A 26,242-nucleotide genomic window follows, 5' to 3' on the forward strand; every position below is an offset into this window, starting at 1 on the left:
TGTAGAGTAAGTGTATTGTGAAGAGTAGTCATCAAATGATAAATTCCCAAAATAGTTTTGCATGTAATTGTTAACATGCCACCCATATAAATATAAATATTTTAGCATATTATCACAAAAACGTAAGTGATAAGGTGGTTTTTTTCCTCACAAAAACGTATGTTCATCATCTCTTTGTGTTTTTTTCCTCTTTTTTTTTCCCCTTTTTATTTTTTTTATTTTTTATTTCCTCTACATCGATATTTTCGATATTTTAGCGATATTACACCAATATTTTGACAAAATATTGCTGAAGTGTGAGCGAAATTATCGACATCGATATTTTCCGATATTATCGTCAATATTGGCGATATTTATACGATATGTATATGAATATGTTCCGAAATATCTGTGATTCGAAAAAACTGAAATATCCTCGATATTTCGTCGATATTATCGATATTTCAAACTATGATTCAAAATACAATGTGCATTACTTTTTAATAATTAAATAATTAATAACTCAACTCACGTATAAATAAGCTCTGTTGCCACTTTACTAGATCACAGAATCTTCTTCAACCTTTACCTCAACCTCCATTAGACTATTTAGAGGTCAATCCCAAAATCATACAAGAGAAAAAATGGATCCAACCATGACCAGCCCTTCAGGTATCACTGACTTTGTTATAAGCAAAGGCAATGGAGTTAAGGGTCTTTCAGAAATGGGTCTCAAAAGCCTCCCAAAGCAATTTATCCAGCCCCTTGAAGAGAGAATTAGCACAGCAAGTTTTGGGATAAAAAACTCCGAAGAGTCTGTTCCCATCATCGACATGTCAAACTGGGACGACCCGAAAGTTGCAGAAGCTATTTGCAGTGCAGCAGAGAAGTGGGGTTTTTTTCAACTTGTCAACCATGGGGTGCCCATTGAAGTGCTTGAGAATGTGAAGGAGGCAACTCATCGCTTCTTTGAGTTGCCAGCTGAGGAGAAGAGTAAGAATTTGAAAGCGCATTCGCGTTCGAACAATGTCCGGTTTGGAACGAGCTTTAGCCCTCAAGCAGAGAAGGCTTTGGAGTGGAAAGATTACCTTAGTCTCTTCTATGTTTCTGAGGATGAGGCCTCTGCACTTTGGCCTCCTGCCTGCAAGTAAGCTTCACTTACTATTAATGTCTGCTCTGTATTAGACCTGTCAAACGGGTTGTATTAACGGGTTTCGGGTCATGTTCGTGTTAACCCGTTAAGTTAACAGGTTAACACGACACGACCCGTTAAGTTAACGGGTGACAAATACTAGACCCAAACACGACCCGTTACAATTCCCGAATATCCAACACGACCCGTTAACCCGTTAAGAATAAACCAGAAAGGAAAATAAATAAAAAACCACTATCACAACACGACTTCTCTACCCAGCCAACCAACACGCCTTCTCTGTCTTTTTTCCCCCAAATCCCAACCCTAACTTTTCTTCCCTCTTTCCCTCTTCATTTCAGTCTTCTCACCCCAAAACAGTATATATCTTAAAACCCAACAACTGCATAAACTAAAGAAGAAAGAAAATTCAAAATTAACTGAGAGAACCAAAACCAACAACTCTAGAATCGATCACCCTCTGTGATCCGACCCAGATACCTCCTCCTTGATCCCTGGTGGCTGGGCTGGCGGATTCTATTGAGTGGAGAGAAGAAGAGCAGAAGAGAATCTTGACCAAAAAAGAGCAGAGGAGAAGAAGAGAAGAACGAGAGGAAGAAGAAAAGGAAAAGGGGAAAGAAGAAAAAGACAAAAAGGAAAGAAGAAAAGTGAAAAAAGGAAAGAAGAAAAAGACACGGAAAGAAGAAAACTAAAGAGGAAAAGGGGAAGAATAAAAGAAAAACAAATATTTTGTAAAATTACAAAATTAACCTCCTTAACGGGTGGCTTACGGGTTAACCCATTTTCAACCCGACACGACCCGTTAGCTTAACGGGTGGCTAACGGGTTCACCCGTTTTCAACCTGACCCATTAAGCTCAACCCAAATACTGATAATTTCGTGCAAATTCGTGTCGTGTTAACGAGTCGTGTGCAATATTGCCAGGTCTACTCCGTATATACATAATATTATAAAAACTATTTGTAGCACATTAATTTGTATTGACTAATAATTATATGCATGTATATATATATATATATATATATATATATATATATATATATATATATATTTGCAGGGATGAAGTGCTTGAATACATGAAGAAATCCGAAATTCTCATAAAACGACTCCTAGAGATGCTAATGAAGAGACTAAATGTGAAAGAAATAGACCAAGAAAAAGAAGGTCTTCTAATGGGATCCATACGGATTAACCTCAACTACTACCCCATTTGCCCAAACCCTGAGCTCACAGTTGGAGTTGGCCGCCACTCCGATGTCTCAACACTCACTGTCCTCCTTCAAGACCAGATTGGCGGGCTTTACGTTCGAGGCAGTACCGACAAGAAGAGTTGGATTCATGTCCCTCCGGTGAAGGGGTCGTTAGTGATCAACATTGGTGATGCACTCCAAATCATGAGCAACGGACGATACAAGAGCATCGAGCATCGAGTGGCTGCCAATGGAAGTAAGAACAGGATTTCAGTCCCCATATTTGTCAACCCGAGGCCGTCGGATTTGATCTCTCCGCTGCCGGAAGTGCTTGCAAGTGGGGAGAAAGCACTGTATAAGAAAGTTCTGTATTCTAATTATGTCAAGCATTTCTTCAGCAAGGCTCATGATGGGAAGAGTACGATTGAGTTTGCCAAAATTTGAAGTTTTACTTTATATGTGCTATATGGGAATGCTATGTTGTGTGAATAAGCTTAGTGATCAAGGTCTTAGAAATAAAAATGTTTGTACCTCATAGGAGTGGCTTATGTGAAAATGAGATGTGATTATCGCATTATGTAAATGTATATTTACTTTCAGATGAATTAATTTTAGTATATTTGGGAGTCGTTTGATACTCCAACAAAGTCATTACATACTCAGAAGAGGGAAATTGCACTTTGAGAAGTGCATGATAACTTTTTGGCGAATTATTGGAATATATAAACTATCGGCTGGATTAGTAATATTACGTGACGGTGTGATAATAAAAAATAAAAAAAGTTTGAAGAAGGGATGGCCATCTGTGTTTGTACCTGATAAATCTTAGCCAAGGAAGCTGACCGAAGGAGGCTGGCCGAAGGAACAACAACTCAGCCCCGGCATCTATCCACGGCCAAGTCATCGTTCGCTCCCTTTATTTAAAAGACAAGTGATCTTATAGGTCAACACCATCACGGCCTCGGTAATATTGGCCGAGGAAAAACTTCTCAGATACACGGCCAAAGTGGGAAAATCAAGTGGCATCGCCACGTGGCATCATGGCCCCACGCTTCATTTAATGAAGTAGTGCCTCTGATCACAACAGAAAGCCCATGATCCACGTAGGAGCATTTAATGAGCCAAGAAAGAGGGGAAGTGATTGAAGTCAGATATTGTGAGTAAAATCAGGGATTAGGTGCGAAAATCCCATGGTTTTGTAAGGCTAAGCCACCAACCATCAGACCAGGTCATTAAATACTCCTCCAAGGCCTGAGATGCAGAGCCCACCACCAGGGCGGCGGCCGGGGTTTATGGGTGTCACACCACCATGCTTCACGTTCCCAAATGCCAACTCGACTGCCCATTAGCTTTAATCAACCTCACCATGCAGATTTTCAGCTTCATTGTCTCCTCAAGACCTTCTCTATAAATAGCAAGCTCCAACTACATTTAAATGGTTCAACACCAAAACACAAGCCTCCCACGGAGCAGATTATATTTCTGTCATTTACTTCTTGTCATTTACATTCCTGTAATGCCATTTCAATACATTTACTTTTTTTCTTAGGAGTAGTGGCAGTTTGTAGAAAAATTCATTCATCAATATATCATACAACCCTTGATTTTCAAGGCGCCGAAACACCATCCTTGTTACTCTTTCGTTCATCCCATATATCATACGATCGTTGCCACCCAGCGACACGCCGGAGCACCACCTAAAACCACCATAAGCACCACCATCAACGGCCTTGTAGCTCAGGTCGTGAACCTAACGGCCGAGATCAGTTCCTCTCTCGGCCACAATCGTTTGATTAAAAGTTAGACTCAAACAGGCGCATCACTCATCTATCCAACCAATCATATCACCCTCAAACGCACGGCAAACCGTGCTGGCACGCCCGCGCATCCAATCACACCAAACCCAAGAAGGACGACCTGTGTTGATGCAGACCCACTCGGCCAGGAGCACCAGGCCGTGAGATTCGCGAACACCAACAATCTGACATGATCAGTCTGCTGTTAGAGTACCTGCAAGAGTGGGGAGAAAGCAATCTAGTATTTTGATTATGTCAAGTGATAAGCCTATATTTTATATATATTTTATGCCTCCTTTACTTATTTATTTGTTAATTTCCTTGGATTAAATTGGTTATTTTAATTGGTTTTGTGAGATTTGTGAAGGAATTGTGAAATAGGAGAAAGTGTGCTAAAAAAGGCAAGAAGATGAAGATTGGAGACTAATTAAAAAGAAGCCAAGTCATTCCTTTTGTTGCAAGGAATGTTGTCAAATTTCCTAGTTCAAGATGGCTCAAGTCTTATCAAGTCAAACAAGGAGAAATAAAGAAGACCCTATTTTAGAAGGAATCCTACTTTTATAATAATTGTAATTATAACTTAGATAGGTAGGATTTCTAGGAATATTTTAAATAGGGAGTTTCAGTCGTTGATCAAAGGATCCATTATCATCCATCATCCTCTATCCTCCATCATCTACCATCAAATTCCTATACATTCATACTCATAGCTGAAACACTCAAAGGAGAATACGAAGAGAGCTTGCGCAACCTTGGCGTTCTACTTGGAGAATTCGGTGCCTTCCATGTCTTCATCAACCATTGATAAGTCATTTATAAATCACATAAATTTACTCTTTTCATCTAGATATTGTTGGAATTCATTGTTGTCCCACATCGGCCAGAGGGCCAAAGAGAAAGTAGTTTAAATAGAAATACCCCTCTCTAACTAACACTGAGGCCTTTTGTGATAAAACCCCACACATGAGGATTGTGCATGTGGTAAAGTGGGGACAATATCGGTGTTGTTGGAGTGGGCCCTCGGCCCGTTAACCTGGAAAATTTGATAGATATTATATGCAAAAGTTGATTGTTCTATAGAGATCTTCACATATCCCAGCTTTTGTGTTTCCAAGAACTCTAAAATGGGGAAATTACTTTTTACTAGGAGATTTTGGTTGAGACCACTTGGAGATGAAAGCTAAGAGGTCAAGAGACGTTTTGTCAAAGTTTGAGAGCTATTGGACGAGCCAACTGTTCAGAACGAATTATTAATTTCAGGGCATGTGCCATACGGGCAGATTGGAGCTGTTGGGCTTGAGGACGATTTTAGTCAAGTTTATGGGATTTTTCTTGGAAACTATTTGTCATACAAATTGTAGCTGACGGCAATACCTTTCCAATGAGATCTTACACGTTCAATTTGGTGAAGATTAAGCCCACCAAAAGCCCAGAATCGGAATAGCTGCTGTAAGCTGCAAAGAATTAGGAAAGCTGACTTGTACTTTCTCTTTTTTATATTTCCTATTGGTTACAATTTGTTTGGCTGTTCATGCCTTGCAAGTTAAGTTATTTGAAGCTTACTAGGACTAGGAAAAGGTAGAGAGATCATATAAAAAGAAAAGCCTAGGTCAGAAACCAGGACTTTTTGACGACCCATTCATCAAGAGGAGAATACGGCTTTAGGAGTTTGCGTGCGACGTTATTGTATTTCAGGGTTTCTTTTGTCACTCTTATGATTTTTATTTTTCTGTGTTTTTAATTATGTTCATGTGTAACTAAACCTTAATCTAGGGCGGGGTTAAGCCCTAGCATGATGATATAGTACTGTATGTTTATTTATCCATTAATGTGATTTTGTGTTTGAATTTTTAATTGCCGAGTGTTATACTGGTTATGTGTTTTGATGCTTGATCACCATTATGGTATATGACTAAGTTATATGATGCAAAATTGAGTGAATGCCACAATGATTTTGAGTATGCTTCTTGCAATTAAAAGGTGTGATTCCTTAGGGTAAATGCCATGCCATAAGAATTACATGATTGATTTGGTTACTCGTGCTCATCGTACTCTTCATGTTTATATCTAGCCTAAATGCCATAGGGAGATTGCATGTTGTAGGAATTATTCTAGCCTAAATGCCATAGGGAGAATAAACATAAGGTAACCAATCTTCAACCTGGAATTACCTCTTAATGGATGAATGAACGTAAGTGCTATATTGGATTGCTTGTGGTGGACACCTAGCCTTAGTGTCTTATCTTCCTGATTTTCTCAACCAATTAATAATCCTTCAAAACTTTCTTCCCAATTTGTGTTTTATTTTATTCCCATTGAATCCAAAAATAATAATTCATTGATTTACAAGTAAGTATTTAGTACATCTTTTCAATTGACTTCAGTCTTCGTGGGAATGACCTCGTATTTACCTTTGTTATACTAATAATAGCCTTGTTCTATTGCGAGTATATTTAGCGTTTTAACCTCTGTTTTGCAGGTGGCTAAAATTCTATCAACCATCATGATTCTCAATAAGTCCTTCATGAACTAATTTCTTTTACTAGGGCTACGATGTAGCCTAGCTATGAATACTCAAATTCTTTGATATTGTTAATTTTATTTATCTATACATGTTGAGTGCTTGTTACCGTTCTTAATGCTTTCAATTAATTGGCCACTAATTGCTTGATTGGAAGACTTAGGTTGAGACCGGAAGGAGATTCCTAGTAAAAAGCTTCTTGTAACAAGTACCATAAATTATATAGCCGACTCGGAAGATTAGGGTATGATTTGTGTAATCTTCAATGTTTTCCACAAATCTTAATGGGTTCTTAGAGCACTTCCAGTAGTTAGCCCCTTGCCATGGCAAGGAGGGGTGGGGGGCTAGGGCAGCTACTATTCACATGAATAGTGGCTGCCCTTGCAAAAAGCAATGTTGGTTTCCAGCAGTTGCCATGGCAAAGGGCAAACACTATTCATTTTTTTGTTTTTTTCACAAATTTGTTTACCTAAATAATTAATTTGGACAATATTTTCGGATAAGATTTTTGGGTTCCTATGTGTCAATACTATTCATATCTCATAATCTGATAAAATTTTCGGTTTCAAATTTCAGATAAATTTCAAAATTCAAATTTCAGATAAATTTCAAAATTCAAAATTTATAGAATGCTTTCTTTATTCACTCAAATAAAACCAATACTACTAATGAAATAAAATACATGAATTACAACTAATTTTCAAAATAAAACATTAAAATACAATGAAAATAAAAGGCAAGCAAACTAACTTAATGGTTTTGATCATTTAACCAATCCGTGTTGCTAGGTCCATCGTCACGAAAAAGTCTTCGTCTCATAACATCCCTTCGTTCTAGCTTCCAAAATTGTTTTGTTTCAGAGGACATATGGCTTGTATCCATGGCCATGGATTCCCAATCCTTCTTCTCAATGTTTTGATTACGTACATACTCACTTTCTTTTGCATATTCCACTTGAAATGCCCTCTCATCTTCTTGGTTTTTCTTGTCTATTTCAAGTCTCATGGCGCTTTACCTTGCAATTTCCTCCAAAAATTTAGATGTATTACTAGAAGAATTACTCCCTCTATTTGCCTTCGCCACCTTTCTCCCAATAGGTCTTTGTCTGCCGCGCAAATCTCACGGCCTGGAGTTCCGGGCCGAGGGGACGTGCATTAACACGGGGTTTCCTGCTTTTCGGTGCGGTGCGGTTGTGCGCGGGCGTGCCAGCACGGTTTACCGTGCGTTGATGTTTTGATGAGCGTTGGATGGGTGAATGGTGCGCCTGTTTGATCTGTCTTCTTGGTCAAACGATTGTAGCCGAGAGAGAAACTGGTCTCGGCTGTTAGGTTCACGGCCTGAACTACAAGGCCGTTGAGTGATGGTGTTGGTGGTGGGTTTTGGGCGGTGCTCCGGCGCTGCTCAGGGAGCGACGGTCGTGTGATATATGGGGTGAGTGAGCGAACAAACAGAGATGGTGCTCCGGCGCCTTGAAAATCAAGGGTCATATGATATATTGATGAATGGATTCTGCTTACAACCTAACACTACTCCTAGGAAAGCAAGTAAAGATATTGAAAGTGCATTACAGAAGAAAATAAGTTGCTCCGTGGGAGGCTTGTTTTGGTGTTTGAACCCTTTGAATGTAGCTTGAGTCTTGTATTTATAGGAAGAGTCTCTGGATGAGTAATCGAGGCTGAATTTACGCATAGTGGAGTCTGATTAGCGCAAGTGGGCAATCCAATCGACATTTGGGATCGTGAAGTATGGTGATGAGACCCCAGAAATCCTGGTGAATCTCGGCCGCCGCGTTTAATCGTGGGTTCTGAACCTCTGGCCGTGGAGACGCATTTATTGCCTGGATAGCTGGTGAACCAACATCTCAAGCTGTCAGAATCTTCGTGAGAATGTCCACGTCTAATCACTCTGATCTTCATCACCAAATCCTGACTTCAGTCACTTCCCACCTTCCCTCATGCATTAAATGCTACTTTGTGGCCAATGGGTCTGCTGCATTAAACAGGCACTACTTCATTAAATGAAGCCTGGGACCCTGCTGTCACGTGATGATTTGCCTTTAATGCCTTGGCCGCAAATTTGTTCGGCCTCGGCCTCGGCCTATGCTTGAGGCCGAGATGATCATGCCTTAGCATTTCCTTCTTTTATTTTCAAGAAGGCGAAGTACCCTGGCGAAACGCTGCGTTTCAGCCTCTGCAAACAAGTGCCAGGGCCGAGATAAAGGGTTCCCTTGGCCAGCTCGTGGCTGTGATTTATCAGGCACAAACAGTCTTGGCTCCTTTTGGATGGGTGAGTCTTCACTCATCGGGGAATTAAGAGGCGAATTCGATGCCGTTGAATTATAGAGTGGCGTCTCGTTCAACACAACGGTCGGACATGTGGGAATAATTCTGAAACATTTGCAATTTTTGACTACCTCCCAACATTCTTGATGGTTAAAAGATTTTTTTCCTTGCCCAGTAGCACCAAACCACATTTGTGCTTGCATAATCTATTTATAAAAAAATATTGGAAATACAAGAAACATTAAAACATATTGGCAATGCAAGAAACATTAAAAAATATTGGCAATGCAAGAAATATTAACAAAATATTGGGTATTTATGAAATATTAACAAAATATTGAAAATGCAAGAAACATTTATAAAAAAATAATAGGACATTAAAATTAATAAAACAAAAATTACAAATAATTTACCTCATCACTAAGATTTTCCCCGCTTCTACGGTTGTCCATCGCTTTTGCCAAGGCATCTCTCCATTTCCCCAACTCTTTATTGAGAATTTTTCACCTACTAGACAATGCCATTTCCGTATGGGTCGAACCCGATTTTTCACAAAATTCGAAATGAATTTTTTTCCACATCTGAAATACTTTCATCTCATTGCCCGAAACGGGACAATGAGAAATTTGGACCCAACACTCACACAACAAAACATCTTCCATGGTGCTCTATGCCCTAACACCGTCGATAGAAAAAGCCATAAAGATGATAACGCAAAATAAAACTTGAAAGTGAATAAAATATTGAGTAAAAAGTGAATAATAGTAGAAGTAGAAGAAAATGTATGAGGATTTGGTGTTGAAAGTGAAGAGAAGGTAGGTATTTATAGAAAAATATTCCAGTATTTTTTTAAATTTTTTTCGAATTTTTTTTCCATACTTTTATTACAAAAATATTTGCTGCCGTTGGATTGGAGGAGAGAATCACGATCGGAGCGCCCAAATGACGCCACGTGTCCTAAACCCGTTGGCACAGCGCAAGGCTGATGTCAGCGATGACATCATCCCCCCTCATTTTGGATCTCGAGCTCGACCTGCCCTTGGGCCAGCCCGTCTTCGTGGCCCCCACCTCCAGCCCGGGCCAACTTGAGCTGCTTGAATCGCTTTTTGGTCCTAAAATCCCCTAGCCCGAGTCCAGCCTGAGCTGCTTGACTTATTCTTAGCTATCTAAATCCATAACTAGGAATATAGTGGGTTGATGGTAATGAATACAACTAGTATAACTCGGAAGAGAGTATTGGTGAGGTAAGGGAAAACGATTATCAACATGTTAGGTAATTAGGATTAACGAGCTAGAAGGATTTGGGTGGGATTAGTTAGGTGAAATCGGTGCCCTAGTGCTTTATCATCTTTGTTTTCATCTTTTTCATTATTTACTTGATCTCAATTTATTTTACTTTCTTAATTAGATTTTAGTCGTCATAATTCTCTTATCGTTTAATTCAAATATAATTAGAAATAAATCACTCTAGAATTTAATAGATTAACTTTATCCTTGTTGAAACGATACTCTATTTACTACTATACTAATTTGAGAGATATTGTCTACTTGCAATTAATCACATCATCAAGCATTTCATGGGAAAGGGGAGAGTACAATTGAGTTTGCTAACATATGAAGATTAATTAATTTATGGTACACCATACATAACATATCATCATTGTTGATGATATCATCAGTGAATATGAATGTGATACATAGATATATCTAACATATATATCCACATTTATTTATTCAGGCCTTAATCAAAATGCAATGAATATGCTGCCACTACATTCTGCTCCGAATAGAAAGCTCCTACTTCATTTGGTCTCTCAAAACTCTTCTTAATAACTTGTTGGAGGCTGTTCGAGGAAACTCTGCAACAATCTTGACATGGTTCACCTGTTTAAATCCATCACAACAGTTGGAGAAATCACATAAACAACTAAAAATGACATGAACCAGGTTGTCTTTTGAAACAAAACACAAGCCAACTGGGACATCACACCATTTTACTCCTTTAAATTGTGAATTTTGAGCTTATGTTTCCATGTTGAATGGATAGAGAATGTTAAAAGTCAAACCTTAAACAAAGGGTTGAGGTTGCTTTGAATTGCTTTTGAGAATTTCGCCTTTAGCTGGTCTGCTTTGGAGTAAAATTCCTTCTTTAATACCACATATGTGGAAGCAAAATATCTCAGATCCTAGGTCAAATAATTAAGCCAATCAATTTGGAAGTTATTTGACCTAATTGGGAGTTATTTGATTTAATTGAGAATTATTTGATTCTTGCCTTAATTAGGGATTTGATTTAAATCAATCCCTAATTATATCAATCTCTCCAAATCATGGAAGAATAATTCCTTTCCATATGTAGAATTATTCTTCTGAAACCCTAGCCTACGAGGCTCCTATAAATACATGGCCACACGAAGGGTTGAGGTACGTCTAAACTTCTATTTGAAACTCTGCAGAAATTCCCACTCACAAACCCTAGCAGCAATAACTCTTCTCTCTCTCTCTCTCTCTCTCTCTCTCTCTCTCTCTCTCTCTCTCTCTCTCTCTCTCTCACACACACAAGGCTCTGGCCACCACACAAGGCTCCGGCCACTTGGTTCTCCCCACGAGAGCTCTGTACCCTTTCTAGCTATTGTTTCTCTACGAATCAATTGAACTAACTTATGCATTAGAGGGCCCTTGGCCAACACCCCGCAGGTGTGATCCTTTTACTCCGATTGGTTTTGCAGGGAGAAAGAGAAGCAAAGGGTAAAAAGGAATCTTAGGCGAATATTCTTGTGGGATGAAAATCGCTCCCAGAAATTGGTGTTTTCATTGAGAGCGAAAAATAATACTCAAAGCGTGCTCCAAATCCATTTTCCACACTTTGTTTCAAACAACCATGGTTGATACAAGACGTACGAAGAGTAACACCACCACGACGGGCCCGTCTCATGGTTTTGTAGTGGAATCCTCGCTGCAACCACACGGAACCGTGACTGCCAACACCTTGCAGCCGCCTCCTATCGCTTTGCAGCCACCTCCAGTTGCTGGAATTGCAGAACAGCCACGACAGACAGCTGCTGGAATTGCAGAACATCTACCACATGGTCCTGTGACCTCCACAGCCTTGCAGCCGCAAGCGCAGGCTGTCGGAGCTACTCTGCCACGCCATCCTGCCGTCAGAACACAGCAGCAGCCACACTGCTCAGTTGCCGGATTTGCTGCACAGTCCCACGGCTACTTCGATGTCGTCCTAGTCTTGGAGAAAATCCATTCTCTCCCTCCTCTGCAACCACACTTGACGTATGCACCTGTGTACGCATCTAATGGAGCCCTAGCCCATATGCCATTAGGCTCGATGCACACCTCTCTACCCGACCCACGCAGTCAGGTGGACCTTAACTCACGAGTTGATCAACTCACACAGAGGGTTAACGATCAAAACAACTTGATTGGCCAGCTACTTAGGCAGATCAACTTGAATCAAGGCCCTGGCCTTGGATCCCGTGATGAGAGGAGGACGCGCGAGCAGCAGTTCTAGAGGTCCCAGGCTGGTCAGACAAGGACAAACGGGCAAGGGAAAGAACGAGATCGTGTTGACGAGACGCAGACATCTGCAAGCCATACTTTGAGCCGGTAGACGATCCGTTCGAGGTTACGTCGAAGGACCAATGTACACGAGAGGCTGGGCCCACAGTGCAATGTCCACGCTTGCTTGGGCCCACAAGGAAGTATCCAATCCAGGCTGGGCCCACAAGGAGCTCGAGTTCGCGAACAGCCACGTGGCGAACACAACGATCGACGCTCAACAACCCACTCGAGAACCAACACACGGCGACAAGCTGTAGAGGAATCCTTACAAGCTTAATCTCCTAATCTGCCCCATGGGTAGAACAACCAAGGGGATCGGCGCTTGAAAGCTGAGGAGGAAGTTAACCAGTGGCGCTCGAGGCACCGAAGACATCGACCCGAGCCACCAGCCCTACGGGCAGAAGATGTCAAGAGGCTAGTAAATGACTGACTCCAAGGTCTCCAACTTAAAGGAAGCATGGAGGAGGCCATGCGCAGGGAAATTGATCGTGTTGACTGCTTGCCCTTTATTGACGAGGTGGAACGAGCCACACCGCCGAAGCGGTTCACAACGCCGTCCATCACTCCGTTCAAGGGGGACTTTGACCCCAAGGGCCATTTGAGGCACTTCAACAGCACCATGATCTTGTACAAGGCAGATGACACCCTGATGTGCAAGGTGTTCACAATGACTCTGCGAAGGGCAGCTCAAGACTGGTTCTACACTTTACCGTCCGCATCGATAGGAAGCTTCAAAGAGTTCGCCCTCATTTTCACGAAGGAGTACACCTCCTACCGGATAGTCATAAAGCATGTAGACCACCTGTTCAACATGCGCAAAAAGCCAGATGAGTCTCTTAGAGACTATCTTAAAAGATTTAAGGCTGAGAAGGCAAATATCATAGGATGCAATGACCTAGTTGCGTCATCAGCTTTCAAGAAGGACTTGCCAACCGAACATGAGCTATACCATGAGTTGGCCATAACTCCGAGCCAAACCTTGGCAGAAGTCTTCGCGACGGCACAGCACTACGCACTTTGGGACAATGACCGTATTGCCACGAAGAAAGCCAGCAAGCAAGCTGACTGCCCAATAGGCAGGCAAGCCAAAAGAGCAACAAGTTCAAACACAAAACACGGGACAAGCGCAGATCACGGCCCCAAGAAGGTGGCTCGGAAATAGGACCTTTCACTGAGTTTACTATTCTAATCCACCAGATCCTGGCACAAGTGAAGGACAAGCTGTGGGTGAGGAGACCGCCACCTCTGAGGGGAGACCCGTCTAGGAGAGACACTAGTAAATACTGCACATTCCACAAGGAGCACAGTCATTACACCAACAACTGCAATGCCTGGAAAAGGCACATCGAGGAGCTGGTTAGAGACGGTCATTGAACGCAATTCATAGCAAAGAAGGCCATCCAGCAGATCGAGGATCATGATGCAGCTGCCAAGGAACCTCCTCAAAAGGTCATACGAATCAACACCATCCTAGCCGACTGATAGGACCCGCCCTGAATTTCCTTGGAATCCGGGACGGATCCCGTCTTAATGCCAACATCTTACCGATGTCGGGCCCCCTTACTAAGAACCAAGACTTTCTGCCGAAATTTCGACAGAGTCTCCCCTGTAAATTGGACATTTCCCAAAATTTCTCAACATGTTAAAAACACAGTTTATCCACAATTGGCAGCATGAAGCTCTTCGTTTACCAACTAGGCTCCTAGCAGGCGACAAGCCTCCCTTACTCCCATTGAAGAAAAACGGTTTTCGATGTTATCTATGTTGTTTATTTCTTTTATTCAATAAAGCGAAGTAGTCTCACCAACATCAATACAAGAGCAAGCTTTTCAATGAAGAATTTTTTCGAGCATTATGTCCCACAAACATACACATGCAGGTGACCAGCCTTATCTCCATTGACTCATTTACATGCTCCAGTTTATCCATCAGCAACCCTACTCATAAGATATGTGCAACCGCACAAGGCCTCACCAAAATTTAAAGAAACCAAAAGACACTATTTTCTTTTGTGTGAATAATGTTTTTGTTTTACTTTTCTCTTTATTATTCATAAACTTTTGGTCTAACTCAGTTAAAAAATGCATTGATTTGCAGACAAGTGTTCTTAAGTTCGAATCCCTCATAACACATTGACAGTGTATGTGAGAAAACCTAACTCCCCTTACTATGGCGCGAAAAAAGGAAAGAAAGATGGGTGGATGTGTAAAAGTTTGGACTTTGGACTTCCGGTGATTTTGAATTTGGAGTACGAGTGTTGGAGAAGTTTCTTTTTCTTGTAGTTTTTGGGTGGTGGTGGCAAGCAAGTTTAAGGGAATGGGGTTCTAAAGACACTTTGGCCCAAGTGAGGCTCAAATTCAGCCCGAAGAATACCTTGAAAGCCCATGCATTAGCCCTGCGGTTTGGTCTTTCAGTACAATATCATCAAGATCAAGGCAAAATACCACATTTGCAGGGCTTTTGAAGTCTCAATACTCATCCATTTTGTTGATCGATTGGATTATTATACGAAATTTAATTAATTTACAAGTAAGAACTTATTTAGGTAACAGAAAGCTAAAAACAAGTTTTCCCAAATCTTAATCCATATACAAAAATACAATGCATAAGTGTACTTTTGAAATATAAATTTTCTTAAACTAAACTTGAAAATATATATAATAATCTCCACTAAAAATATGTGTGATTATGTAGGACAATTCATCATACATTAAATTACTTTCTTATAGTCTCAACTCAACACATTCCCTGCTAGAATTTAATACCAAAATTTCGTTAATGTCATTCGTTTTGATAATCTCATAAACTTAGGTGTGGTGTGTTTGATTAGTGATGCACGTCACATCATGTAGAGGTTTGACAAGACAAAATAAATGTAGGACATGAAAATCTTATGTGATGCAATTTTAATAAATAAAGTACATATAGTATTTGTATATACGATAACATGAAGCACCCGCGATCACCTACCCCTAAACCTAGGAATAACTTCTCCATAACCCCCCCGCCCCAAAGCTCAGATTTCATCAATGTGGCCCACTGAATGATGCATGCATGTACTTACGTCCAGTCCCAAACCCTAAAAAGCATGCTAATTGCTACCCGAGTTGGTGAGTAATTGTTAATTAAATAATTAATAACACAACTCACGTATAAATAAGCTCTGTTGCCACTTTACTAGATCACATAATCTTCTTCAACCTTTTCCTCAACCTCCATTACACTATTTAGAGGTCAATCCCAAAATCATACCAGAGAAAAAATGGCTCCAACCATGACCAGCCCTTCAGGTATCACCAACTTTGTTATAAACAAAGGCAATGGAGTTAAGGGTCTTTCAGAAATGGGTCTCAAAAGCCTTCCAAAGCAATATATCCAGCCCATTGAAGAGAGAATTAGCACTGCGAGTTTTGGGATCAAAAACTCCGAAGAGTCAGTTCCCATCATCGACATGTCAAACTGGGACGACCCGAAAGTTGCAGAAGCTATTTGCAATGCAGCAGAGAGGTGGGGGTTTTTTCAACTTGTCAACCATGGGGTGCCCATTGAAGTGCTTGAGAATGTGAAGGAGGCAACTCATCGCTTCTTTGAGTTGCCAGCTGAGGAGAAGAGTAAGAATTCGAAAGAGCGTTCATGTTCGAACAATGTCCGGTTTGGAACGAGCTTTAGCCCTCAAGCAGAGAAGGCTTTGGAGTGGAAAGATTACCTTAGTCTCTTCTATGTTTCTGAGGATGAGGCCTCTGCACTTTGGCCTCCTGCCTGCAAGTAAGCTTCACTTACTATTAATGTCTACTCTGTATATACATAATATTATAAAAACTATTTGTAGCACATTAATATTGCACATTAATTTGTATTGACTAATAATTATATGCATGTATATATATGTTTGCAGGGATGAAGTGCTTGAATACATGAAGAAATCCGAAATTCTCATAAAACGACTCCTAGAGATGCTAATGAAGAGACTAAATGTGAAAGAAATAGACCAAGAAAAAGAAGGTCTTCTAATGGGATCCATGCGGATTAACCTCAACTACTACCCCATTTGCCCAAACCCTGAGCTCACAGTTGGAGTTGGCCGCCACTCCGACGTCTCAACACTCACCGTCCTCCTTCAAGACCAGATTGGCGGGCTTTACGTTCGAGGCGGCACCGACAAGAAGAGTTGGATTCATGTCCCTCCGGTGAAGGGTTCGTTGGTGATCAACATTGGTGATGCACTTCAAATCATGAGCAACGGACGATACAAGAGCATCGAGCATCGAGTGGCTGCCAATGGAAGTAAGAACAGGATTTCAGTCCCCATATTTGTCAACCCGAGGCCGTCGGAGTTGATCTCTCCGCTGCCGGAAGTGCTTGCAAGTGGGGAGAAAGCAGTGTATAAGCAAGTTCTGTATTCTGATTATGTCAAGCATTTCTTCCGCAAGGCTCATGATGGGAAGAGTACGATTGAGTTGGCCAAAATTTGAAGTTTTACTTTATATACTATATGGGATAATGGGAATGCTATGTTGTGTGAATAAGCTTAGTGATCAAGGTCTTAGAAATAAAAATGTTTGTACCGCATAGGAGTGGCTCATGTGAAAATGAGATGTGATTAATAATGTGATTATCACATTGTGTAAAAGTATATTTACTTTCAGATAAATTAATTTTAGTATATTTACATGTGATTATCACATGTTGTGTGAATAAGCTTAGTGATCAAGGTCTTAGAAATAAAAATGTTTGTACCGCATAGGAGTGGCTCATGTGAAAATGAGATGTGATTAATAATGTGATTATCACATTGTGTAAAAGTATATTTACTTTCAGATAAATTAATTTTAGTATATTTGGGAGTTGTTTGATACTCCAACAAAGTCATTACATACTCACAAGAGGGAAATTGCACTTTGAGAAGTGCATGATAACTTTTGGCGAATTACTGTAATATATAAACATCGGCCGGATTAGTAATATTACTTGACAGTGTGATAATCACACAAAAAAAAGTTATCCTACTTTCGGTAGGTGAACCACTAACATGGCTATGTGCAGTGACAAAGCTGGGCTAGAAGGGATGGCCGTCTGACATGATCAGTCCGCTGTTGGAGTACCTGCAAGCGTGGGAAGAAAGCAATCTAGTATTTTGATTATGTCAAGCATTTCATGGGAAAGGCAGAGGCTCGTGATGGGAAGTGTACGATTGAGTTTGCTAACATATGAAGATTAATTAATTTACGGTACCACCATACATAACATATCATCATTGTTGATGATATCATCAGTGAATATGAATGTGATACATAGATATATCTAACATATACATACACATTTATTTATTCGGGCCTTAACCAAAATGTAATGAATATGCTGCCACTACATTCTGCTCCGAACAGAAAACTCCTGCTTCATTTGGTCTCTCAAAACTCTTCTTAATAACTTGTTGGAGGCTGTTCGAGGAAACTCTGCAACAATCTTGACATGGTTCACCTGTTTAAATCCATCACAACAGTTGGAGAAATCACATAAACAACTAAAAATGACATGAACCAGGTTGTCTTTTGAAACAAAACACAAGCCAACTGGGACATCACACCGTTTTACTCCTTTAAATTGTGAATTTTGAGCTTATGTTTCCATGTTGAATAGATAGAGAATGTTAAAAGTCAAACCTTAAACAAAGGGTTGAGGTTGCTTTGAATTGCTTTTGAGAATTTCGCCTTTAGCTGGTCTGCTTTGGAGTCAAATTCCTTCTTTAATACCACATATATAACCAACTGTTCAGGACCCCCATTCACAGGTGCAACACTGACTGCAGCCGTCTCCAAGACGTTTTCATCAGCCCGGTCACAGACACGCTCAATTTCAATCGAACTTGTCTGAAAATCAAGAAAGATTGAAAAAGTTTAAGCATATCAATTTATAGATAAATAGATGATCAAGCAACCCAGGCTCATACTTGCTCATTCATATATGACTTAAGAATGCTTCAGCATCACTCATCAAACAAAGGGGGCAGTTGAACACGTTACCTTGATGCCGCCGAGGTTCATGGTATCATCAGACCTGCCTTGAACAATGAAATGGCCTCCAACAGTTCTTTTGAGTATGTCTCCATGTCTTCTAAGGTGCTGGAGATACTTATGTCAGATCATAGAAAAATTCTTGCTTTCATCATAGAGTAATTGAATTGACGAACATGAAACTTTACAGTGCACATCTAGAACCCACGTTCGAATGTATTGACAGTTACATTTAAGCATATAAAGAGGTTCAAGTATTGTAAGAAAGGCAGTTCTAATCATACCATTCCATTGTACATTGGCATTCCCTTGAAATAAACTTCTTCATGATCAGCATTTAGCAGTCTATCAGTTGCTCCCATGTATAGTGGGAACAAACCCACTTCCCCAACACAAGCTTGATCCTCTGGCTGTCACGTTGATCAAGAAGAGAAAATATATCAATGAGTTGATTTTGTTCCTTGATGTTTGTTCATATTATCTTTGACCACCTGTCACCCATCACCCAATGCTTCAAGAAAAACATATCTGCCGAGCTGGCATGATGTAATCGAGCGACAGGTAGGTGATTGTAACAATTAAAGAAACTGAACCCCTATTAAAAACCAGCTACAGAATGTGCTTACATAAGGAATTCCATGTTCATCAAGGATGACAAAACCTGTGGTCATCGACTTTGTGCTAAATGCTCCAAAAGCTTGTGGCTGCAGTGGACTTCCCATGATGTAGGACGATGAAAGCTCTGTGCCCCCACAACATTCAGTGATGGGTTTGTAATAAGCACGGGAAGTGAGCCAAAGATCATCATCAACGTTTGAAGCTTCACCAGTAGAAGCGAATGATCTGCACACACCCATGTTTAAGTCTTTTTTTTCTTGGTATTCATACAAATAAGTTTATCTGAAGTTTACATAGAAGATTACTTTATCTTTGTCCAATCTAGGCCTTTCATACACTGGGTATTCTTCCAAGCTTTTACCAAGCTAGGAACTGTACCCAAAATAGTGACTCCTGCATCCTGAAAAGATATAATAGAAAAAAAATAAGGTGTTTGGATGACATATCACTTTTATGATCTTTGAGAGCTAAGTGAATTTTTCCAATCTAAGGGTATAAAAAATAATGAATTAGGAGATTATTCCTCATTGAGATCTTTTATTTTATAGCTGCAAGCAATACATGCACCTTTCATTTCTAATATCTTTTAATTGAACGAAGTAAGCTCAGCTGTCGAAAAGAATATAACTTGTATTAAATGAACTCATTGAGAAGAAGTATGTAGGTGTCACCTGCACAAATTTTCCAAAGCCACGACCTAGAGGAGATCCATGATACAGAGCAAGCGTTGCACCAGTTAGAAAGCATGAGTAGAGTAAAATTGGACCCATAACCCATCCTAAATTTGTGGGCCAGCAGAAGACATCTCCAACTTGAATATCAATGTGAGCCCATGAATCAGCAGCACATCTAATTGGTGAAAGATGTGTCCATGGAATAGCTTTTGGGTCTCCTGATAAACGCGAAAATATAAACTGAAGATCAAGATGAAAATGAATTTTAAAGTAGATAGCTAACAATAAACGTTGTCTTGAAAGCAATTTCTTTACCTGTGGTTCCAGATGAAAAGAGGATATTAGTTGTGGAGTCTATTGGCTGATAGACTGGAAAGTAATAATTTTTTCTGCCAAGAAAAGAATACCATTACAATGACATTGAAATTCCTTTGAAACTACACTCATGGAGAAAATGTTTAAGCTTTTCTGGATAAACTCAGCAATCTCTCATTGCATAACAAAGTCTTAAGTGGCCCGATCAATATCCTTGGTGTACTGATTACCTTGGATTGTGACTGACACTAGAAAGAAAATCACTCCAGGGTAGATCCTGTTCTCTTAATTGAATGCCTACATTGCTCCCAATTGCTGGAAGCACAATAGCTTTACACGTAGTAGCCTCTGCAACCCGACTGCAAGGAAAGAAAAATCATAACCTTAACATGTCACATTTCACCAATGTAACAATTAAGTTATGGTGGCAAAAGCATATCCCTCTTTATCAGGGCTCTTCTGGGGTTAGACTAGCATTCAAATCCATGATTATCAGTTTAATATCACCATCCTTGAAAGAAGACAGATGTAGAGACTAGCATGATTTGAAAGGAAGTAGTATCTACCTGTAGAGAGGAAACTTTCGACCTCCTCTTAGTATGAAATCCTGAATACAAAGTGAAGGTAGGAATCATTTCCAAGACAAAGAACCATAAAAACAGACTGCAAAATATGAGAACCAGTAAAATAAAAAGCGTACTTTAAGGTCACTAAATCATGATACTAGATGAGTATTGTGCGAACTTCATTTTTAGTGTGCAAAACATATATATCATGCCTTGGCAGCACTTTTGACACGCTGACATTGCAATACTTTAGCAAGGAAAAAATTCCCAACAGAGAGTAATCAGGGGCCGGTCTAGTTTACTTTGCTATCCTATAAGGTATAGTTTAACTTATCAAGAAAAATTCACCTGGGTAAAGACACCCTTTGCTTTAGACACACGCAGGCGAGTTGCAATTTCCTTCACAGCAAAACTGTCCGCTATTGATACAACAACAAATCCTGCTAGTACAATTGCCAAATATATGATAACTGCATTGACTGTCATTGGCATGTCAATAGCAATCGCATCACCCTTTGAAAAGATTGTATCCAGTGCATTAGCCACCAGCCTGTCAATTATGTTGTAGACAAAATCAACAAAGGAAAAAAAACTACAGGATATTATGTATACAAGGAAAATAATTTGGAAAGATTAACTAAACACGCAGAACGACTAGATGCGTCTGAGATAAGTCATAATCAACACTTACATGCAATGAATCTCAAAACAATTAAAAGAAAAAGCTAAATGGTACTGGGGAAATCAAATAGGAGCATACATTACTTGTTCCCGAAGTTCTTTTAACGTCATATGATTAACAGCAGAATCATCACTCCCTTCATCCCTCCATATAACAGCCAAACTATCATCCTCTTTTGTTGGATGTCTGGTGGGTAGCAAACAACATTCGGCAATATTCAATGTTGAATATGGAAACCAAGCTCCACTGGGTTTGGATTTGTCAGTCCTATCTAGAATACACTTTGGGGCTTCTCGAAATGAAACGGAGAGCTCTTTCAGAAGAATTGACGAGTAAGCCTAATAACCATTTACACATAATGAATTATAATAAGAGCACAATTCCTTTAATCAAAACACTGGAAAAGACTTATACATAAAATGAGTACTTACCTCAGGATTCTGAACTGAGAATTTCTGAAAAAGGCCAAAACTTGTTATGGGATCCTTATATGATGTTCCTAAAAGTTCTGAACCATGTGCTTCCATCAATCGTCCCAAGTTTGTATGTCTAGACTGGTATCTGACAATAGAGAAGAACAGGTTCAATTATAATTGTGAAGCAAAAATGAAAAGTAGCAAGAAGACATTCCATGTCTGCAGAATTATTGCTCCAAGATCAACAAACTAATGCTAAATGTGTCAGGTTTAGTCAATCCATGTGTGATGATGTCCCACGTAAGTAAGGGTAAAGAATGAATTTTGAATGTACCAACAGTCATACACACGCTCCACTCTACAAAATTATTAAAGAAGCATCAAATGTTCGAAATGATTGAAATTGATTTCATATACGGTTCAATTTCGATATATTATAAGTGGATTAGTTCAAATGATGGGTTTTATTCCGCTTCATTTTTAGCTCAACTTAGAGTTGAGATTCATTCCTGGCATGGCATGTCAGGTTAAAAACAAAATCTTTACAAGAACAACAAAGAACAACAAAAAAAAGCTATGGAGGGTAGGGTAGGCACTTGAATGACCAAGAAACAATCCAGCAGCAGTTAAAGAGCAAACCAATTAAATAGACGCAGGCAGAGAAGGAGAAAACAGTAATTCGACATTACAGAGAAGGGAACCAGTAGAGAGGAAGGCCTTTGGTGGAGACATCCCAATTGGCATAGACAGAGTAATAGATCAACTGGTGCAGCTCATGGGGGTGTGATGGTTTTAGCACTCTCTCAGACACCAGCTGCCGCCACACCTCCCTTGGGTCGTCCGATGAGATTGTATGTTGTTTAAGGACTGCTTCCAAATGCTTGGCCTCGTCAATGGCTAGGCCTGCCTCAACCAAGTCCTCTACTCCCACCTCGCTTATGCTCTTCTTCACCATCTCTCTCTCTCTCTCTCTCTCTCCTTTGCATGTATCTTACTCTTAGGAACAACTTCTGTTCTGTTTATTAACTTTAACTAGCAAACTGAGTAGGTGAGCGACGTGAACGACTGTTACCCACGTGTAGCCCTCCTATATTGATATTTAGTATTTACTAATGACCGAAGTCGCAAAAAAAGAGGGAACAAAACTCGCTCCCCTCCAATAGTAACTTCTAAAACTAGTTAAATGATTCGTTAAGGATCACCTATCTGTCTGTCCCCTAAATTGGCGTCCCATTGTCTCCTTCCTATCTGCTTGAAACATTGAAGTGGTAGGTGAGAGTGAGAGTGAGAGATATGTGTAAGACAGTTACGCACGTGATAACTCACTTGTATGATGTATCCTAGTATTATTTACCAACAAAACAGAAGAGGGAAAAACAAAACCTCAAAATCCTATATCCGAATTGGTCGTGTATTTCTCTCAAAATAGTCGCTGATAATTCGTTTTTATCTTTTCCTTCTGCAAGTCCTGAGAAAATAGGGGAACAGGAGCTGATCGTATGTCTGGAGTCTGTCAAATGATCAGTTTATGTGGTTTGTTTTTAAATTGCAATAAACAATAGGGTACTCTAAAAAACAAAACAAAATTACATCTTTTATGTCATTTGACAACAACCACCGCGGGTACTTGGCAACTAGATTCTCTGCACAACAAACACAGCCAACTTTTTCTTGGCCAAGTAGGGTAGGTGGGAAACGTCCAAACCAAAACAACTAGCACAACTTTAATGACCTTAATCTATATATGAGTCTCAGACCAAAACAATAATTAAAAAAAATAAAGGTCTATGACTAATCAATTTCTTAATCAAGCAATCAGCAAACAGCTGGAGGTTAATGATCAAATACAAATATGACCAATCAATTCCTTAAGTGGCGCATATAATATATAAGATGAAAAATATGTTACAAGCATTCTGCTTTTCATTTTTTTGGTGTGTGTATGGCTGTTGTCATTCAGCAGGTACATAACATGACAAGCTCATAGTATACAGTTGATAACATAGCATCCTTCAATGAACATATCTGCAGAGGTTGCTGGAATCCAATACTTTGTACTGTCTGAGTGGATCCTATGTAAACCTCACTTAGCAAATCGCAGCGTCCACTCAGCAGCAAGCTCGGCGTGTTTAGCTTCATCTTGCAAGTACAAATGGGCAATGCCAGGGACAAGTGGATTATCTGCTCAAACATTAATATCCCCATTCAATCAGTAGAAAAAGAGGAAACACATCATGCTGATCAAGGTTATTAGCTAAATGAATATGATGTTTGGGAATATTTTCTATCTTAAGCCCAACTTAACTCATGCTGTGTTAAACAAAATGAGCACTGCTCTGTTCTTACATCATGTTTTATACAAGACAGGTATGCAATTTTACATGTGAGGAACCTAACAGAATTCCTTCAATATACTAGTTTAAGTAATTAAAGTGAACGCAGTGATCTACCAAGACTCATTTCAAGAATTGAGAGGGGAAAAAGAAAGAAGGAAATGTAACGAACGCAAGGACATGCTTACAAGTAGCCACACACAGTTCAAAGGATAACAGAATAACTTACAAGGATCAGGCTTTGTGAAAATGGATTGAAGTGCTTGTAGAACCTTTGTAATTGTTAGAGCTGGACTCCAACTGTCTTTTAAGATTTCCAAACTTACATTTCCAGCAGAATCAACATTGCAATGATAGATTCGAGTTTTGAATACAACCTGAAAATCGGTCCGTTAAGTACAACAAATAATTACTTAAGAAAATGATAGCATTAAAACAAAAGCTGATCTCTATCAAGTCTTTCAGAGTAAACAATATTATTCAGAGGAAATTGAACAGGAGACACTACCTTTGGAGGTTTAAATGGATAATCACAGGGAAATGTAATGTCAAGGAAATATATGCCACCTTGGTATGGTGTTCCTAGGAACAAGAACACAGAAGTAAGTTAATATTGCCAGGTCAAACCAGGGAGACATTAAACAACTCCCTTACAACATAGTTATCCGCATATAACATAACAAACAAACAAACAAGAACACAGAAGTGATGTGCACCCCACATCATTGCATACGAAAGATAAAAATTTGAAGACTCCAATGTGTCAACACCACATAAGTAGGGAAAAGAAAGTTGGGAGAAAAAGTCATTGTCCCTTAAAACCATAAAAGAGCAGGAAAAGGCCTTCTCCAGAAATATAAGAAATATCAAGAACCAATAACAGTTTCCTACTTTCCACACATCCAACTTTCATTACACACAACATTACAGATTGGTTCTAAACTAATTCTACTGTCTGCGTATTTATGTTTGAAAAACCTGAAATCCAAAAAGAATCTCAATACGTGAGCAGCAAAAGCACAAACCAAGGGATGCAGCTGTAGGAAAGACTACATAATCTAATAGCTAGAACCCTTCAATGATATACTCCCCACCATTACAGTTGAAAAATCAGAAACCACATGCAAATAAACAGACCTTAGAAGCAATCGAAATAAATCTTATTGCAGCCACAAGTCAATGATCGGTATAAAGAGTTGAAAAACAAACAAGCTTGCTTGACAATGAACAAGCTCCTTAATAAAAGGCATATAAAAATAAGTTGGCACAGTAAACAAATCTTATTGCAGCCACAAATCCACAAGCCTAGACCAACTAAGCAAAGTTAGTTATAGTGAAATACTTGAAAAAGTTAAAAAGCCGCTTTCTTTTACTTCTCAAAAGTAAACCTCTAACTATAAAAGTTGAGCAACCCCAAAAAAATTGATCCGCTTTAAACTCAGAAAAGTTCGAAACTATCCAAATTCCAAACTTTTTAATCCCTCACTCACTTGGTTATTAAAAAACAATGTCAACTGCACGAGAAACACAAAATTAAGTAAAGTTCAGCTTAACCCAGAAAACAAAGCAAACCCACATCTTAAATATAAAAACTGAGCTGGGAAACTATAAATTCAAGCTCACAACCCCATAAGTAAAACCTTCAAATTTTCTACTTTTCAAGCTCACAACTCCACTTAGAAGCCAACATCTAAACAAATTAAGCTTAACCCAGAAAACAAACAAAGCAAACCCATATAAGTCATTTGACCGAGAAAGAAAAGATGTATTTTTTATTCTCCAATTCATAGAAGAGGAAAAAAACCTGGGGGGCCGATGATGGTTGCAACCCAGTTGTAGAGATTGTCACCCTTGGGCCCCGCACAGCAGCCAGGAGGTGGGTCCAGGTTGAGCTCTACCATCTCTCTCTGAATCCTCTTCCCTGAGGACGACACAGAGGTGGTGGATACCCACGTCGACCTTGATGCTAAGGATCCTGCTGATGGCTTTGTCATCGTCAACATGCCTGCTACGGATCCTGCTGCTGGCTTCGTCATCGTCAAGGACACTCAGAGAGAGAGAATGAGGAGTGAGCTGTAAATGGAACGTACCGTTTCGGCCCAAAGTTAAAATAAAAAGTAGCAAAAATAAAAC

At 39.7% G+C, this 26,242-nt stretch overlaps 5 protein-coding genes across 5 annotated transcripts; 3 read left to right on the forward strand and 2 right to left on the reverse strand.

The window, feature by feature from the left end:
* Positions 1-475: 475 nt before the first annotated feature.
* On the forward strand, positions 476-2,964 carry LOC110762995 (feruloyl CoA ortho-hydroxylase F6H1-3-like). Its single transcript, XM_088255430.1, has 2 exons — positions 476-1,126; positions 2,190-2,964. The coding sequence occupies exons 1-2, from the start codon at positions 624-626 to the stop codon at positions 2,764-2,766; spliced, it is 1,080 nt and encodes a 359-aa protein (XP_088111556.1). The 5' UTR covers positions 476-623; the 3' UTR covers positions 2,767-2,964.
* Positions 2,965-12,951: 9,987 nt separating this feature from the next.
* LOC110744568 (uncharacterized) lies at positions 12,952-13,656 on the forward strand. The gene has a single exon (XM_021944558.2). The coding sequence runs from the start codon at positions 12,952-12,954 to the stop codon at positions 13,654-13,656; it is 705 nt and encodes a 234-aa protein (XP_021800250.2).
* Positions 13,657-15,703: 2,047 nt separating this feature from the next.
* On the forward strand, positions 15,704-17,077 carry LOC110744573 (feruloyl CoA ortho-hydroxylase F6H1-3-like). The gene is made up of 2 exons (XM_088255432.1): positions 15,704-16,259; positions 16,390-17,077. The coding sequence occupies exons 1-2, from the start codon at positions 15,757-15,759 to the stop codon at positions 16,964-16,966; spliced, it is 1,080 nt and encodes a 359-aa protein (XP_088111558.1). The 5' UTR covers positions 15,704-15,756; the 3' UTR covers positions 16,967-17,077.
* Positions 17,078-17,685: 608 nt separating this feature from the next.
* AAE18 (acyl-activating enzyme 18) lies at positions 17,686-22,843 on the reverse strand. Its single transcript, XM_021944561.2, has 14 exons — positions 22,466-22,843; positions 21,792-21,921; positions 21,439-21,698; positions 21,027-21,228; positions 20,679-20,719; positions 20,343-20,471; positions 20,113-20,186; positions 19,795-20,015; positions 19,429-19,523; positions 19,132-19,348; positions 18,790-18,915; positions 18,515-18,613; positions 18,155-18,361; positions 17,686-17,972 (listed from the first exon to the last, which is right to left on the reverse strand). The coding sequence occupies exons 1-14, from the start codon at positions 22,729-22,731 to the stop codon at positions 17,859-17,861; spliced, it is 2,181 nt and encodes a 726-aa protein (XP_021800253.1). The 5' UTR covers positions 22,732-22,843; the 3' UTR covers positions 17,686-17,858.
* Positions 22,844-23,544: 701 nt separating this feature from the next.
* FUS9 (Ubiquitin-conjugating enzyme family protein) lies at positions 23,545-26,208 on the reverse strand. Its single transcript, XM_021944557.2, has 4 exons — positions 25,914-26,208; positions 24,618-24,691; positions 24,339-24,486; positions 23,545-23,957 (listed from the first exon to the last, which is right to left on the reverse strand). The coding sequence occupies exons 1-4, from the start codon at positions 26,143-26,145 to the stop codon at positions 23,860-23,862; spliced, it is 552 nt and encodes a 183-aa protein (XP_021800249.1). The 5' UTR covers positions 26,146-26,208; the 3' UTR covers positions 23,545-23,859.
* Positions 26,209-26,242: the final 34 nt, after the last annotated feature.

This window comes from Prunus avium, chromosome 6 (genome assembly GCF_965620075.1).
Source record: "Prunus avium chromosome 6, drPruAviu1.hap1.1, whole genome shotgun sequence".
In the NCBI taxonomy this organism is placed as follows: Eukaryota; Viridiplantae; Streptophyta; class Magnoliopsida; order Rosales; family Rosaceae; genus Prunus; species Prunus avium.